The following is a 17,860-nucleotide window of genomic DNA, read 5'->3' on the forward strand; positions in this document are numbered from 1 at the left end:
GAGGAGGAAAGCCCCAGCCCTGCTGGGTCTGTCAGGCCCTTGAGAGCCACATTTCCCAGGGCTGCATTTGCACAGGGCTTAGCAGGTAGGAGCTGAGCTGGAGGCTGTGTGCACTGCAGCACCTGGCAGGGTGTGCCTTAGGGACTTCAGCTGGGGAGCAGGATGCCTCTGCTCCTGACTCATGGAGGTGGAAACATGGGGCAGTGTGGACATGCCAGTCCCACAGGGAATGGTAGAGGCTGTGATGCAGGGCAGGGAGCAGGCATCTCTGGGGACAGGGGAAGCAGGGAGACTGACGTTTTTCCCTCCCCCACTTCCCACTGCCCATAAAAGAGGATGGAGTCCAGTATTGCTGAATAAGAGCTGAAAATGCCTTTTGGCAAGTCCTTCTATGCTGTCCTTGCTGTTTTGAGGAAGTCAGCGCTAAATGTGCAGAGGGCAGAAGAGAGAGGCACCAGAGTTTGCATGAGACCTCATCTGGCCTATTCTTGCTGCCTCCCCTTGTTGTGTGCTATGGTGGGAAGCCATGCTCACTGTCAGGAAAAGACTTGGTTCCCACCATCCCTGCCTTCACAACAGCTTTCCACCAGCTCCCTGTGCCCTGACTCTATTGATGTGCAGGAAGTAGCTCGTGGTGCTGTTAGCATCTCAGTTCAAGCAGAGCCAAGTTCCCCCTGTCCTACAGCCCTGCAGAGGAAGGAGGGACCAAGAAAGGCACCTCTCTCCATACCCCAGTACAGCACAGCCGGTGTGGCCACAAGAGTGCTCTTACCTGCCATGGCAGCGTAGGTGTGTGTAAGGAGCCACACAGCATCCTTCCCAGAGGCAGGCAGTGGGATCTGAACAGAAAGCTTTGCAAAACCATCACTGCCTTGGGTGCAGGCAGGGCATCAAGTGTGTCTTTAGGGAGTTGTTGCTGGAGAGGTCCCTTTTTTCCTCCTGCGTTGCTGGAGAGGTTTTTCTCTTACAACTGAGAAGAGCACTGCTGCACTGCAAGGCTCTGCTTGTTGCAAGCACTGCCTTTCCTCCTCACCTGTGCTTTGCTTAAAACACTGCTCCCAACAGCAGTTGCCTCCAGGACCAGCCCTGCACCTTAGGGCATGTTGCAGCATGCCCTGCTTGGTTGAGGATGGGTACAGAGGGGTCCCCTGGAGTGGCTGTCTGAGACTAAGGTGCAAAACAAGAATGAAGACAGTATATTTGCAGGTCCATGGGGTTATGCCATGCCTGGCATGACCAACCAGCCTCCTGCTCAGCTGACAAGCTCCTGGAAAAAGTCTTTGGATAAAGGATAAGAAGTAGGTATTGTCAGTCAAACCTGCAGAGATGCTTCTTCTTAGTTGCCTAATTTGTACTGTAACCCAGAAGGTGAGCACACCTTGGTGGGTCTGACCTGGTTTGACAGCAGGTCACCTCTAGCCTGCTGCTTGATGTGCCTGCAGCTGAGGGAGCTGAAAGGGCAGAAGTGCTTCAAATGTCCCTGCAAGCCTTCTTGGCATTCCCACACACCTGAAGCACCTGAGTCTCCATGGGAAGCATCCTCTTATACTTACCAGCCAGGCTGGAAGGTGCAAACCTAAGGATGCTGCTGACTGCTGTTGTGCCATCTGACTGGGCTGGTAAAAAAACATTGTAAGCCTTGGGTGTATGCTACAGCTTTTCCATTGCTGGATGTTCTGGCTGGGTTACTGGAGAAACTAGGGGAGTGTATCTCCAGTCCCTTTCAAGTCCCTTCTCTAGACTTCAGCGGGGGGAAAAATCCATCTTTGGGACCTGTCTCTGTGAAATGTGTGTTAAATTACCCACAGGGTTGCAAAGTTTGGGTTGAACATGTAATGGTTTGTATAAATAATGATTATGATAGGGTTATGGGTAATAGGAGCATATGAGCCGTGTTGCTGTTAGAAAGATGACCAGAAAATGGGGCTGTAAAACATGCAGGAATAAAGTAAACATTTTGGTCTCTGCAGAGTCAAAATCACACTTCCCTGATCTGCTGCAAGTCTCTCAGTACTTCAATGAAATAATAGTTAATACTTGGCCAGTTCCTAACCTCTGAAATTGCTCACCAAGCACTGTTAAAGAAAGTGTCCACTGCAGGAGATGTAGGGTCCTGGATCAAAAAGTGTCTGAGGGTCAACAAACAAAACCTGTGGGTGAATGATCAGTTTCAGCATGAGGAGCAGAGGGATGAAGTCTTTTGCAATTAATGATGGAGAAAAGATAATCAAGGTACCCAAAATTGAATAGAATATAATTAACCAGGTTGGAAGAGACCTTTGAGATCAAGTCCAACCTATCATCCAACACCATCTAATCAACTAAACCATGGCACCAAGCACCCCATCCAGTCTCTTCCTAAACACCTCCAATGATGGTGACTCCACCACCTTCCCGGGCAGCCTATTCCAATGGCCAATCACTCTTTCTGGGAAGAACTTCGTCCTAATATCCAGCCTAAACCTCCCCTGGCACAGCTTGAGACTGTGTCCTCTTGTTCTGGTGCTGCTTGCCTGGGACAAGAGACCAACCCCCACTTAGCTACAACCTCCTTCCAGGTAGTTGTAGAGAGCAATAAGGTCTCCCCTGAGCCTCCTCCTCTCCAGGCTAAGCAACCCCAGCTCCCTCAGCCTCTCCTCATAGGCCTTGTGCTCCAAACCCCTCCCCAGCTTTGTTGCCCTTCTCTGGACACCTTCCAGCAACTCAACATCTTTCCTCAACTGAGGGGCCCAGAACTAGACACAGGACTCAAGGTGTGGCCTAACCAGTGCTGAGTACAGGGGCTGAATGATCTCCCTGCTCCTGCTGGCCACACTGTTCCTGATGCAGGCCAGGATGCCATCAGCCTTCTTGGCCACCTGGGCACACTGCAGGCTCATGTTCAGCCAGCTGTCAACCAATACCCCCAGGTCCCTTTCTGCCTGGCCACTCTCCTGCCACTCTGACCCCAGCCTGTAGCACTGCATGTACCCTGGAGTAGTTTGTCAAGGTGAAGTGACTCTAATGTAACACCATATAAAGCAAATGGTTATGATGTAATGAGAAAATGGGTACTGAGAAGCATGCAGCTGGGAGTATTGGAAGGAATGATTTGTTCTGGGACATGGCCGGCCTTGTAATTACCGTGGCTACTTAGGGCAGCAGCATTGCAGCCCAGTTACAGAGATGCTTTTCTTGGATGTGCAATGATGCTGTTGGAGGAATAAATCATGCTCAGCCACACAAGGAGTAGCAGAATCATAGAATAGAATCATCCGATCAACAAGGTTGGAAAAGACCTCAAAGATCATCAAGTCCAACCTGTCACCACAGACCTCATGACTAAACCATGGCCTCAAGTGCCACGTCCAATCCCCTTTTGAACACCTCCAGGGATGGTGACTCCACCACCTCCCTGGGCAGCACATTCCAATGGCCAACGACTCTCTCTGTGAAGAACTTTCTCTTCTTCTCAAGCCCAAACTTCCCTGGTGCAGCTTGATATTGTGTCCTCTTGTTCTGCTGCTGCTTGCCTGGGAGAAGAGACCAACCCGCACCTGGCTACAACCTCCCTTCAGGTAGTTGTAGACAGCAAGTCTCCCCTGAGCCACCTCTTAAGGAGACGTGCTGAGAGCTTCAGGATGCTCTTCTGTCAGTCAAGGTCATTCCCCTACCCAGGATTTCATGTGTGGTTCTGGTCACCTTTCTGTAGGGTCAAGAGAGGATATCCTGGGGATGTGTGGTGAGAGTGGTTAGAGCTGGAAGACACCTCGTGTTGTGGGAAGGAGAGGACACTTAATAGTAGCAAGCTTAGTGTAGATTTAGATAAAGTAAAGGCTTTTATCCCTTACCTCTTCCCACTATGCAAGGAGAACTGAAGGTGAGGAGTTGCAGAGGGAGCATAGTCATGCACTTAATGTTGCTGCAACATAGCATTTCCAACCTCAAAGTTAGTAATGTTCCAAAAAGAGAAGTGGGAGATACTTCTCTTTGCTGTAAATCCATCTATACTGGCATTTCAGAGGTAGAAACAGAGGAGTATAACCATTCACACTCCAAAACTTGTGACTTTCCTTTGGTGAGCTTCATCTCATCATTTCTTCCATCCATTACCTGGAGCTTCTGAGGCTCTTGTTGATTTAGGCAGGGTGTATCCTGCCTAACTCCCTAGCTGGTTATCAGCTGTGATCTGGTGGTCTGTCTTCTGCTGTTCTATTCCCTTTTTCTGCTCCAAACAGCCTTGCTCCATCTCTGTCCCTGTGTTTATCTCATAAAAGGCTGTTTGGTGGCTTCTGCAATTTGGCTGATGCCCCCTCAGTGCCTGTACCCTGCTGGGGCTTTGCTCATCGAGGTGACCTTTGCCGTTGGTACTTCAGCCAATTTGCAGCTGTGCATCCATACCAGCTGAGCTGGGTGGGAACAGTTTGAAGCTGAGGTCTCTAAGACGCTGCAGCAAATGGTTGGTGGTCATCCTCTAGGCAGCATTTTGCGGTGTGATGTGGGTAAATCTCTGCAGCCAGGCAGCAGGTTGTCAGGATATACCTGTGAGCTGGAGGGAAGAGCACTCTGCCCCCTCTGCTAATGTCCCTGTTAGAGCTAGAAGGGCAGATGGCATCTCTGGGACAAGAGGCTGAAACCAGCACAGAGCAGTGGTGGTGGCTTTCTTATGCTTTGGGTAAATGACAGCTTTTTTGCCCAGCTCACCTGGATGATATTTCTAGGCTTGGGAAGGTATCCCCTGAGCATTGCCTAGAAGTGATGCTCTGCCAGCCAACCTTTCTGCATGGTACATGGTGGTAGTAAAGATTTGGGGTGGCTGCTGGATGCTGGATAAGACAATTGGATCAGCAGCCTGGGTAAATCATCCACCAGCAGCAGGGAGGTCATTCTGCCCCTGTACTCAGCACTGGCTAGGCCACACCTTGAGTCCTGTGTCCAGTTCTGGGCCCCTCAGTTTAGGAAAGATGTTGAGTTGCTGGAAGGTGTCCAGAGAAGGGCAACAAAGCTGGGGAGGGGTTTGGAGCACAGCCCTATGAGGAGAGGCTGAGGAATCTGGGGTTGCTTAGCCTGGAGAAGAGGAGGCTCAGGGGAGACCTTTTTGCTGTCTCCAACTACCTGAAGGGAGGTTGTAGCTAGGTGGGGGTTGGTCTCTTGTCCCAGGCAAGCAGCACCAGAACAAGAGGACACAGTCTCAAGCTGTGCCAGGGGAGGTTTAGGCTGGATGTTAGGAAGTTCTTCCCAGAAAGATTGATTGGCCATTGGAATGTGCTGCCTAGGAAGGTGGTGGAGTCACCATCACTGGAGGTGTTTAGGAAGAGACTGGATGGGGTGCTTGGTGCCATGGTTTAGTTGATGATGTGGTGTTGGATGATAGGTTGGATGTGATCTCAAAGGTCTTTTCCAACCTGGTCTGGTTTATTCTAATCCTCCTGTCTGCCCTCTTTGTGGTTGCATCTAAATGCATCCAAGTCAGAGGAAGGAAAGCAAACAAGCAGGTGTAACTAGTGTGGTGGGTGCCCTGGAAGCTGAGGCCCGCAGTGAACAGAGTGTCATGGTTCAGCCTAATAAAGCTCCTGGCACAAAGCCAGGCAAAAGGAATTGTGGGATCATGATGCAGCCACTGTCTCATAGCAGATGTGAGTTCATGCCCCTGTGCTCCACACTTTAGTTCTTTCCTGTTTCTAAATGTTCACCCTGCTGAGAGAAGGGGACTGATACACTGTGTCCTCAGTAGTTTGTTGGGAAGATGTGCGCCTTAAATGTAGCGAGCAGAGGAACAAGTGAGGGAGCTCTGGATCTGCGTGGTGAGACTGCAGCTGCTGGAACACCTAGGCACCTCCAGCATGCCCCAAACTCAGTCGGCTACTCTGTATGACCTTGTCCATGGACACTGGTTCCCAGGGAAATCCTGAAGCACAGAGGAACCTGAGACAGCAGGCATGGTTGGCCTGTCGACTACAAGAAGGCAGTGCTTTCATCCATAGAATCGTAGAATCAATAAGGTTGGAAAAGACCTCAGAGATCATCAAGTCCAACCTGTCACCCAACACCTCATGACTACTAAACCATGGCTTCAGGTGCCACATCCAATCCCTTTATGAACACCTCCAGAGAGGGGGACTCCACCTCCCTGAGCAGCACATTCTAATAGCCAACAATTTTTTCTGTGAAGAACTTTCTCCTCACCTCGAGCCTAAACCTCCCGTGGTGCAGCTTGAGACTGTGTCCTCTCGTTCTGGTGCTGGTTGTCTGGGAGGAGAGACCAACCCCCACTTGGCTACAACCTCCCTTCAGGTAGTTGTAGGGAGCAATAAGGTCTCCCCTGAGCCTCCTCTTCTCCAGCTGCTGTGTGTCTAACCAGTCCTTTCTCTCCTTTCCCCAGGGAAGACGATGAAGCTGTAGAGATGCTTCCCTACGTGATCGCCACCCTGGGCTCAGCAGGGTCCACCTGCAAAGCCTCTACATGCAGCAACAGCACCAAGGACTACTGCTACAGTGCCCGCATCCGCAGCACTGTGCTGCAAGGGCTGCCCTTCGGGGGGGTGCCCACCGTCCTAGCCCTCGACTTTATGTGCTTTCTTGTAAGTCTGCATGCTGCTGCTTCAGCACCTTCTCCTCTAACCAGCCTGTGAAGAGAGGACTGTGGTGGGGTGATGGGTGATTTAGAGTTGAGGGGCCCAAATGCTGCTGGCTGACTACATGGTCTGGACTGCATTGCTTAGCCACTATTGACATAACTCCTGTACCACCACAATGAGTCCACAGAAGGGCCTTGCAGATTTTCTTGAGGACATGGGTCGGGTTAGGTCAGTGCTCCATCCCAAAACTCCTGTTTATCCCTGCCAAATCCCTGCAGCTTTACCTACCCAAAAGCTTTGTTTGTTCCTTAGGAACTGCAGGACCACAGATGCTGTAATCATAATCTCATCTCCTTGGGAGCTGAGTGCCTTTTGATCCCATGGCTAACTTAGCTACCATATGTTACATCCTGGCCCCATGCTTCCTACAGCCACCAAGAGAGTTTGATTTTAACAGCCCTGGGGAACTTGTGCTGTCCCACTGCCTTGGTGTGCTGTTAGCTGAGCAGTCCTTTCCCCTCCTCGCTCCTGTGGCTCTGCACAGAGAGGACAAGGACAGAGCTGGACAATGCCTCCTCTCACAGCTCCTCCTTTTCTCTCTTCCAGGCACTGTTGTTTGTCTTTTCAATTTTACGTAAAGTTGCTTGGGACTACGGACGTCTGGCCCTGGTGACTGATGCTGACAGGTAAGCATGGGAGAGGGGCAGGAAAACAAGGCACATGTGGTGCCCTTCCTTGCTGTGGGGCACCAGGGATAAATCCCCTTGTGTTTGCCAGAGGCAAGCATTTGTATCTCCTGAGCATCAGGAGCAGGAAAAATCCCCCCTTACCTACTTCTTTGTTACAGCATCCTTCATCCAACACAGGCAGTCCATGCTGGCTCCATACCACTTAAAGTGCCTGCAGTTACAGAGGTGCATAGAGGCCCTTACTGAGGAACAGCAGATGGAGGGAGGAGGGAGGAAAAAAGATCACAGGAAGGCTGAGGGCTGCCACAATGAAGGCTTTGTTAAGCCTGTGAAGGTGTCTTTTGTGTCTCTGCTGGATGCAGTTCTTAAAAGCACTTGAAAGTAGTAGGTAGATAGGCTGTGTTTCCAGGTGCAGTACTGCTGTGATAATGCGAGTTTAGTTTCCTTCCCAGGTGCTGATGAGTTGGTCTGGGTATGGATCCTTCCTGCCCAATGTGCTTGAGCTGCAGTGTCTGTCAGCAAAAGGCAGGGCCCACTGAAGATGGCAGCTCCACAGCAGAGTGGGATGCTGTTCTCATTTTGGCTGTCAGCTGCAGGAAGAGTAACAATTATGTTCCTCCAGTGCAAAAGGAAATCTCCTTGATGAAGCTAGAGGGGTTGTGTGAATAACCTGCCTCCCTCCAGGGGTAGTTTGCTGTGCCCATGGATCTTTGTCACGTCCTGGAGTCAAAGTGTGACTTCTGAAGGCTGACTATGATAGGTGGTTCTTCAACTTGATCAACTCTGTGAGTTCATCACACCCAAAGGTTTAGACAGGGCTGAGCTCCAGCCTCTCTGGTTTCTTTTGGTTATACAGATTCAAGCAAGCCGCTCTTCAACATGCCTTGCTTAACAGTGGAAAGACTAAGAGTTGTTTTCTCCATCACTGAAACAAGAAATCTCCTGTTTCAGATGAGCAGTCCTGGATATAGTGTTAGATAAGCAACTGTATCCATGTGGCTCCTCTTCCTCTCCTTTCCTGGCCTGGCAGAGGTAGGAATAGCCAGCCTTCAGTGTGGAGAGAGGCTAGCCCTTGTCAGAGGTGATGCTTTAAGCGCATGGGGTGCAAGGAAGTGGGAGCAGTGACGGTAGGCAGGAAGGCAGGGGGGTGCCAGCTATGTGGTGAAGTAGAGCTGGTAAACACAGGGAGAGGGACAGCACGGCAGTGGTAAGGGATATGGATCACCAGGATTGACATCCCAGGGAGGAGTCCCTGCTACTTGACCCATCCAAGAAGTGAGATGAGCATTTTGGGAGGGTGGGATGCAAGTGTATTGGCTTCTTGAGCGTGGGAAGGAGATGCATGGGAGGGGAGCTCGGATGGCAGCTGGGCAGCCCTGGCAGGCTGTCTTACCTGTCCCTGTCCTTCAGGAGCTCCCTGGGACACACATCCATGTTGGGAGCCTAGCCACCTACCCGGTAAAGCCAGCTTCCTTTTAGCTGGCAACAAAGCACTGTGCCTGTGGGGCAGCTGGAGCTCTGGGATCTCGTGGCCTGGGTGACACTGGGCTCTGGAAGGAAAGTCTGCTCCAACCTGACTGTTGGCAAGTTTCTCTTCTTCAGGACAACGTGGATCCCTGCTGAGTGCATAGCTTCCCACCAACACAGGAGACCCAGCACCTGCTCCTGTGGTTGTAACCTCTGCTTTTGTTTTTCTGTGCCCCCAGGCGCCGCCGTTGGCAGACGGAGCGAGAGGAGCGGGAATAGTATGTTGTTTTCTTCAGGGTCTTTCTTCTCTGCTCACACTCTCACTTTCTCCTTCTATGGTTTTCTGTATTGCTTCTGAACTAATCTATGTAGCTGGGAGTTCAGGCTTGGATTTCTCCCTCTCGGTGGATTTGTTCTCTCTTCTCTTTCTGTCCCCTTGGTGTCAGCCACTTCCGCAGCTGGATGCACCCTGGTTTTCCTCTAGTAGACCTCCCAGAGGGCAGCAGTGCTGAGGAGCTCCCAGCCAAGCTGGAGAGTCTCATATGCTTCTCTGCCTGCTCATGTCCAGCTCTTCTGCCTTACGATGGAGAAAATAATCTTGCCTGCCTGAACCCACAGCTCACTTGGGTGACCTAGGTGCAGGGGAACCTCCTTTGCCTGATTCCTCTCATAGCAGGGTGCCATGAGGCCTGCTCCCACACCAGCTGCAAGGGCAGGCAGGTACACAGAGAGCATCTGGCAGACACTTGCAAGACTTTTTCCTTTACCCTGTTAGGCTGCTGGGTCCAGGATCGGTGTTCATCCTTGTCCCTTGCCACCTACCCGCAGATGGCAGCACATGCAAGGCAGCACCTTTCTCTGTTCTCTGCAGAATCACACTTCCTGCCTCGGTGCTGCTGAGAACATCCTCCAGCACCTTGGTCTGGTGTTGCCTGTTACATCCTGCCAAGAATTCTCCCTCCCTGCCTTTTCCTCTTTCTTACTGCTCTGAGGCCTCAGAGTCCTCTATGTCTTGCTGACTGACTGGGTGGTACACGCTGCAGAGGAGGTGATCAGCTGGTAGTGTGGAGCCTGCAATGCTCTCTTCAGCTAGGCTGACAAATGTCTGAGGCTCAGGCAGCAGACTGCAGCCTCACTGCTCATAGTCCATCACTTGCAAAGTAGTGGCTTGCTACTGCCATGCAAGAGTACAGAAATGCTCACATTTCTGTGGTTTCTCCTTGACTCCAAAGCAGCATAGCAGTTGGAGTTAGAAAAACAGAGGTGGTGGCAGCTGTGTTACGTGACACAGAGGGGACCCCTCACTCATGCTTGAGTGCTTCACTTGTGGCTGGCCCTGCTTCAGGTGTGTCTGGCAACTTTTCACTGCTAACACCCTGTTGGGGAGCCATCATGCTCTGAGGTTTTTCAGGGTGGCCACCTCACTTACCCTCACACACGTTTGTCCAGGGGCTGTTTCTTCCAGCTCCCATTCTTCATCTCTGCTTGCTCAAGCCATCTACTGACAAAATGCACCTCTCCCACCCATCCCTATTGCTTGAGCTGGGAAAGTGTGGGTAGCCAGAAACTTTCAGAAGTTTGTGGAGCTCAGCAAGAAAAGCTTGTCCTGGCTGTACAGCACCTTTCCATCTCATCTGTCCTTTGTGCTGGGGTGCAGGGGCAGGTGGCGGGTTAGGGACTCGTGTATGCTGCCTGGTGCTCCCAATGCTTGAATGTGCAGCACTGCTCTTGCTGTGGGAGGACTTCCTCCTCTGATATGTCCATTTGCCTGAAAACCTGCAAGTGCTGTCCATGTCCTTCCTTTTGCCAGGGTTTGTGGTAGCTATTGGCGCTCTTAATTAGAGACTCAGTCTGCACCAGGAGGTTGTGGCACCATCCAGCACCAACTTGTGCAAGGACTGTGATAACACAGCCCTGGGTGGCTTATCACCCGCACAACCACTTCCTGACTTTTACACAGCATGCCTGGCCTTCCTTTCCCAGAGCCTTCAATTCTCTTGCCCTGAGGCTAGCAATGTCTCAGACCTCATCCTTCTTTTGATGACAGGGCCAGCACCAAACCTGGGGCAGCAGGAAAGGTCCCACTTCAATCTTTTTGCTGTTTAGAGCAACCTTGTCTCTGCCCACTTGCTTTGTTGGTGCTTCGCTGTATGAAAACCTCCAGCAAAGTGTGATTGTAGATTCCTCTTCAGCTTCCCATTGCTGGCAAGATTTGGCCTCCTATCTTCTCATTACTGCCAGTGATCTTGGTTTTTGTCTCTTCATCTCCCTGAATGGAGCTTAGCTAGCCTGGTCACTTCATGATGTGGCACTCTTCTCAGTTGTTCCCTCCAGCGCTACTTCTGTTCTGCTCTCTCTGCTTCCACTACCAAGGAGCTGAAAACACACCATGTCATTGTCCTGGGCTCTCCCTGGGGCTGTGGACAACAAAAATTCACCCTTGCTGCCTGCATTCAGCTTCAAGGCCTCTGGGATTTTAAAGGGCTGAAGGCTTGGTTGGAGCTCACGCTGTCCTTTCAGCAGAGCAGAGTGCATTGTCACAAGGCTGCACGTCGCTGCCTAGTCTGCACTCCTGTAGTCCTATGACCTTCACGTAATCTCCTTTCTCCTCTTTCTGTTACTTCCAGCTAGAGACTCAGCAGGTGCTGCTCTGCTTTGAGGAAGGCCACATATTCCATCCTCTGTCCTTTGGCAGGGTCACAAGGGGCTGTGGTTGTTTTCCTTCCCATATTGTCACCCAGTGCATTTCGAGCACTTGTTTCAGCTGCTGCTTATCCTGGTTCTTGTCCATCTGATCCTCCTTCAGCCTGTGCTGGTTACAGGGCGACCATGTGTTCATCTGTTTGTTTTTCCCTTTGCTTCTAGCCTTTATTTCAGCTATATAAATTGTTGCACTTTCAAGGTTCTGGCCTGATGTCATCTTGCAAGTGATATTTAATTTAGGTCTGTGGACCATTTTCTTGTCTCCTTTTGCCAGCTGCCCTCCATCTCCATTTGTAGTGGGGGCTGTTGTCTGCCTTGGATGCTTCTGCTGCAGGTTCTTCATCTAGGTCCCTGCCTGTGTCTGGAGTAAAGTTGTCTGGTGTATTCACTTCTCTCTCTTTCCTGCCTTTTAGCCTGTGCTCATTCACTTCTAGCCATTTGCCCTGCTCCTGCTGAAGGAATTTCCAGGCAGGAGGCCCAGCCCAAGGCTGTAGAGTCTGGCTCTAGGCAGTACAGCTGCTGGGGCTCAGCTGCATTGCTTCTCCTGGGTTTCCCTGCACTGAAGCACTAAAGGCAGGGAGGACTGGTGTAGCAGGATACAGACACCAGACTCTCAGCCTTCCTTTTCCCTGAGGTGAGTGGAGCCCTTCAGGATAGGGCTTCTGCCTTGTGGCCACACCAGAGCCAGAGGGACTGTGGCACCCTCTAGTTCTTTACCACCTCTGCTCTGTACAAAACCTATGCTAAACAGGCTCCAATCTCCCCACCTTTGCAGCTTCTACCCCCCTCACAGGGGCTGCTGCATAATGCAGGTGATTCTCAGAAGGTGCCAAGTGAGTAGCGTCCACAGCTATGGGGGCTGCTGGGCTCAGGGTGCTGGCTGAGGCAGGGTTCTCTGCTTACTGCTGCTTCTGCTCTGATTTTGCCTCTCTTCATCTCACCTGGGGCAGACTGACCTGAATTAACCTCTGATCTTCTGAGTGTTCTTGGTTCCTGGCCAGGCTGCTTCCTTGCATCTTCTAACTATCCATCACCTCCCACTTGTCATTTTAGCGTAGCCTCCGCCCTGCACTCCGACAACCATGACCGCTACGAGCGTCTCACCTCTGTCTCCAGCTCTGTGGACTTCGACCAGAGGGACAACGTGAGTAGCATCAAGAGTCAAACACCTTGTCTTTGAGTGACCAGGACCCCACAGCTTGTCTGAACCAAGAGCTCATCAAAAGAAACACTTCCCTTTCTCAGGCCTTAGGTCCCACACTTTGTAGCGTGTGTGGTATAGAGCTCAAGGAGATAAAAATACATCGCTTCCAGACGTGCTTAAATAAGTAGGTGCACACTCCTGTGGCTTAACAGCTGTCCAACCTATCATCTTAGCATTGCAAACAGTACTTGCCAGCACATCCTCATGCCACTGTCTGCCTCTACAGCTGTTTTTCTCTCTAAAGAGGAGGCACAGTTCAGTAGTGTAACAGAGTGTGATGGAAGGACGGTAAAGCTCCCAAGGACTATTCCACCTCAGGGTGCTCTCTAAGGAGCATTGGCTTTGCCCAGCCTGCCTTCCCAGTCCCTGCAGAGCTCCTCTTGTCCAGGACAGTGGCTAAAGTACCAGTTTGGTGGAATTTATGGATGTCCCATGGCTGTGGAGAGCTTCCATGCTAGCCAGGTGCCAATGAGTCAACTGAGAGGTTGAGCTGTTAGTTGGTAAGGCCCAGCCACCACATGGCTGAGTCCAGCCTGTGGCACACCCCATGGAGTAGTGCTGCTATCTCCTTCACCTTGGCCCATCCATGGCTCTGCATGTCTGGGTGCTCATGGTCTGTCCCACCCTGAGTCAAGTCTGTGGAGGTACAAGGACACCGGCCTGCTTCCATGAGCCTTTAAAGAATGGAGCAGGGATAAGGGAACACAGAATGATATGAGACCATCCTGTCTCCTTTCTGCACAGGGTTTCTGTTCCTGGCTGACAGCCATCTTCAGGATAAAGTAAGTGCTCCAGGACCTGCACAAGAGACTCACATGGGAAAGAATGAGGAGCAGTGCAGGGTGTTTGGACACTTAGCACTGTACAGCTGTGTGAAATTGCTGCACTTGCTGGCAGAGGACAGGCAAAGATGGGACTAGATGAGGAGTCTTAAATCCAAAACTAAGGTCACAGTAAGTCTGTAGCAGAGAAGAGCACCCAGCCCCAGGTCTCTTCTGCTTCTCTTCCATCTCAGAAATAGTTTGCTGATCTGCAGAGATGTTCCTCTCCCTGGGACTCCTGCTAGGGGCACTATTGTCCATGAAATGACTGCAAAGGGAGCACTGGAGGGTGCAAGGAAGACACTCCCAGCCTGATGGTGCTACGGAGCAGTCTCCTAAGCACTTCTTGGCTTCAGAGCACTGTGGGATAGTGTCAGCTACCCTGTATCTCAGCAGGGGAGGCAAGGCCCACCAGAAGAGCATGAAGTGGTATTTGTACATGTCCAGCTGCCTGTCCTGGGAGGCAGGTGGTAGGAGCATGGTGCTGCATAAGCCCTGCACCAGGCTGGTTTCTGCTCACTGGTGCAAGTCTATGGGCTCCCTACTCCAGGGCCTAGCTAGAGGTCTATAAGTCAGAACCAGGGGTGCTGTGTGGGCTTCAAAAAAGGAGGGGCAGCCTTGCCCCTGTGCTGTTCTCCAGCACCTGAGGGAATGTGGAAGGTTGCTTGATGGGCTTTCTCTCGCCGGCAGGGATGACGAGATCCGGGACAAGTGTGGGGGTGACGCAGTGCACTACCTGTCCTTCCAGAGGCACATCATCGGGCTGCTGGTGGCTGTGGGTGTGCTTTCCGTGGGCATCGTGCTACCTGTCAACTTCTCAGGGGACCTGCTAGGTGAGAGCAGGGAGCTGTTGGTTAGGCTGGGGAGAGATGCTTCCAACATCCTGTCCCAGACCACTGGAGAGCAGCAGAGGGCAGGATAATTCTAACAGAAATCCTGACCGTTGTCCCGCTTTGAGCGTGGCACATCCAGGTCACCCATAGCAGCCTGGGGTTTGGGGTATTGTAGAGGTCAGATTCCTGCTGCAGCCCACCCCAGTGGTGCTCTGTGCCACTCAGTAAAACTGAACTTGCTTGTGTCTACCTCTCTCTCCCCAGAAAACAACGCCTACAGCTTTGGGAGGACAACTATCGCTAACCTGAATTCTGGGTATGTGTGGACAGGGTTGGGACGGATAACTGAGGCCCTCAAGAAGTATTCTGTAAATGCCCACTTGCATGCAGAGCCTCACCTTCTGGAAGGCTGTGTATCTGCCCTTGCTGTAAGAGTACTGTCTCTGCTCCAATTTCCAGGCTGAGCTCTTGGAAGTTTATAGTACAGGCATGTGGATACCATGCTGGTTACACTGCTCCTGGCCCTGGTGCCTTCAGGGCCTGGCTGGCCATACAAAGACTTACAGTGGCAACCTTGCATTGACCTTTGTGGTCTCCTTTGTGACAGGAATAACCTCCTGTGGCTGCACACATCTTTTGCCTTCCTGTACCTGCTGCTGACGGTGTACAGCATGCGCCGGCACACCTCCAAGATGCGCTACAAAGAGGATGATTTGGTGAGCAGGATCTAGCCACTCTCCCAAGCACATTTTCCCATGCCCTTCTGTCAAGTCGGGTGGCCTTGAAGAGAGTGCCAAGCACCTTGCTTCCCACAGCAATTTGGAGCTGTTTTGATTTGGCTGTTCTGTTTCTATGCCTGGCCATAGGCAGATCTCATCCAAAGCAGCAGCCCTGACTGCCTGTGAGGAAATAGAATAGAATTAACCAGGTTGGAAGAGACCTTCAAGATCACTGAGTCCAACCTATCATCCAACACTATCTAATCAACTAAACCATGGCACTAAGCACCCCATCCAGTCTCTTCCTAAACACTCCAGTGATGGTGACTCCACCACCTCCCTGGGCAGCCCATTCCAATGGCCAATCACTCTTTCTGTGAAGAACTTCTTCCTAACGTCCAGCCTAAACCTCCCCTGGCACAGCTTGAGACTGTGTCCTCTTGTTCTGGTGCTGGCCGCCTAGGAAAAGAGACCAACCCCCACCTGGCTACAACCTCCCTTCAGGTAGTTGTAGAGAGCAATAAGGTCTCCCCTGAGCCTCCTCTTCTCCAGGCTAAGCAACCCCAGCTCCCTCAGCCTCTCCTCATAGGGCTTGTGCTCCAAACAAATAGCAGAGGCCTGTACTGGTGAACATGTAAGAGGGACCCCATGTCTTTCTCAAAGGTTTCTCCATCTTCTTCAGTTCAGGCAGCTGCAGTATAAGCCACCTGTCAGTCTGCAGTGCACCAGGATGCAGGATGCCAACAGGTGGTTGAATTGGCCAAGCAGGGGAGCCCTGGGTGCTGGAAGTGGTGGGGCTGCCCTTTCCTGTTGCTGACTCAAACCTCAGGGGGTTGCTGCGTCCCAGTCATCCACACCATCAACACTTACCTTTTTTCCTTCCTTTTTCTGTCTTCCTTCCAGGTTAAGCGAACTCTCTTCATCAATGGCATCTCAAAATATGCTGAGCCAGAGAAGATCAAGAAGCATTTTGAGTGAGTCTCATTGTGCCCCTAATTAAAGGCTGCTCTCTAACAGGGATATTTTTGTTGGGGTAGTGCTACCTGGAATGGCAATGATACGTTCAGAGCAGGAAGAGAGCCAGAATCAGTGAATGCTTTCATTCTGGGCCTCTCACTCTTATTTTCCTGCGTGAATTTTTATCTGGATGTGCAGTGTCCTTGGTTTTGTGCCTGGGAAATTCTTAGCTATCTCTTACCATGCTGACCTCCATGGCTCTGTAAGTACTGAACACAGCATGTCCTGAGATGACAGGAATAGAATAGACCAGACCAGGTTGGAAGAGACCTTCAAGATCGTGTCCAACCTATCAACGAATCCAACACCACCTAATCAACTAACCCATGGCACCAAGCACCCCAGCAAGTCTCCTCCTGAACACCTCCAGTGATGGTGACTCCACCACCCCTGAGCAATGGCCTTAAGCTAAGGGAGAGCAGGTTTAGACTGGACCTTAGGAAGTTCTTCAGTACAGGGGTGGGAAGACTCTGGAATAGATTGCCCAGGAGGTTCTGGATGCCCCCGCCTTGGAGGTGTTTAAGGCCAGATTGGATGAGGCCTTGGGCAATGAAGTCTAGTTGAGAGGTGTCTGTGCCCATGGCAGGGGAGTTGGAGCAGATGATCTCTGAGGTCCCTTCCAGCCTAAGCCTTTGACACTATGATGCTATGATTCTCGGGTGCAGCGTTTGCCCCGTTTGTTGCTTTCGCTATAAAGGACAGAGCCTGCAGGCTCCCCTGCTGTCCCCAGCAAGCTCTTGCTATGCAACATGATGCTCAGCCCAGAGAAGTCCTGGATGTATGAGGTTCGCTTGAGGGTACTTCTGATGTTGGGTGTGATGAGTTGCTGTTTCCTGTCTGCAGGGAGGCCTATGCCAACTGCACCGTCCTGGAGGCTCGTCCCTGCTATGACGTGGCCCGACTGATGTTCCTAGATGCAGAGAGGTAACCTAGTTTGGGAGAGAAGGCAGGGTGGGTGATGCCACAGGCTCTCCCTCATGCCTGGTGCCAGAGGAGCTTTTTCTGAGCCACACTCTCTCTTTCTTCCCTTCCTTTTCTTCCATTCTTCTGTTTCAGGAAGAAAGCTGAGCGTGGGCGAATCTACTTCACCAACCTGCAGACCAAGGAGAACACTCCATCCATGATCAACCCCAAGCCCTGTGGCCACCTGTGCTGCTGCGTCATCAGGGGCTGTGAGGAGGTGGGGAAGTGCTGGAGGTGTTGAACAGCAGGGCAAATGGAGGCTTAGGTCCCCAGGTCTTTGCTCTGACCCCTGTCCCCCTGCTCAGGTGGAGGCCATTGAATACTATACCAAGCTGGAACAGAAGCTGAAAGATGACTACAAGCGAGAGAAGGAGAAGGTGAATGAAAAGCCTCTGGGGATGGCCTTTGTCACTTTCCACAATGAGACCATCACAGCCATGTGAGTGCAAAGGGTCCTCTCTCATCTCTCACCTTAAATCAGAGGAATGGCAGCACCAGGGCATACCCCTCAGCTTTGTCCCTGACAGTTCTCTGTGTCAGCATTTCCCCATTTCTCTTCTTTTCCAGAATCCTCAAAGATTTCAACGCTTGCAAGTGCCAGGGCTGTGCATGCCGTGGGGAGCCCAGGGCCTCTTCCTGCAGTGAGTCCCTTCATGTCTCCAACTGGACTGTCAGCTATGCCCCTGACCCACAGAACATCTACTGGTGAGCAGCTTTCTGGGATGCAGTGAGCCCTGCCAATAGGAAAGGCATGCACCCTCCCTTCTCGTTTGTTCCTCTGGTAGCTGAATGAATATTTCAGGCTGGAGCCCAGCCTGGATGAGCTAGAAGTCTGATTTGACTTGGAGGGGGAAAGTCTTTGATCTGGCACCCCAAGTGCTGTTAAT

The 17,860-nt window shown here is 51.5% G+C and overlaps 1 protein-coding gene across 2 annotated transcripts in view; it reads left to right on the forward strand.

The window, feature by feature from the left end:
- The window catches only part of TMEM63B (transmembrane protein 63B), a 55,877-nt gene that overhangs the window by 29,576 nt on the left and 8,441 nt on the right, over positions 1–17,860 (forward strand). Inside the window, exons 2-14 of one of the 2 annotated variants that reach the window (XM_068157126.1) lie at positions 6,362–6,560; positions 7,164–7,243; positions 8,953–8,991; positions 12,470–12,560; positions 13,365–13,402; positions 14,132–14,274; positions 14,539–14,590; positions 14,882–14,990; positions 15,897–15,967; positions 16,854–16,934; positions 17,067–17,190; positions 17,279–17,412; positions 17,541–17,678. In XM_068157126.1, coding sequence (XP_068013227.1) covers positions 6,384–6,560; positions 7,164–7,243; positions 8,953–8,991; positions 12,470–12,560; positions 13,365–13,402; positions 14,132–14,274; positions 14,539–14,590; positions 14,882–14,990; positions 15,897–15,967; positions 16,854–16,934; positions 17,067–17,190; positions 17,279–17,412; positions 17,541–17,678 — 1,277 coding nt within the window. In that variant the 5' untranslated portion in view covers positions 6,362–6,383. The remainder of the gene's footprint in view (positions 1–6,361; positions 6,561–7,163; positions 7,244–8,952; positions 8,992–12,469; positions 12,561–13,364; positions 13,403–14,131; positions 14,275–14,538; positions 14,591–14,881; positions 14,991–15,896; positions 15,968–16,853; positions 16,935–17,066; positions 17,191–17,278; positions 17,413–17,540; positions 17,679–17,860) is intronic. The other variant, XM_068157135.1, reaches the window with a different exon arrangement.

Source organism: Melanerpes formicivorus, unplaced genomic scaffold, assembly GCF_026170545.1.
Source record: "Melanerpes formicivorus ecotype bairdi unplaced genomic scaffold, bMelFor1.0.p_v2 SCAF_2, whole genome shotgun sequence".
NCBI classification, from domain to species: Eukaryota; Metazoa; Chordata; class Aves; order Piciformes; family Picidae; genus Melanerpes; species Melanerpes formicivorus.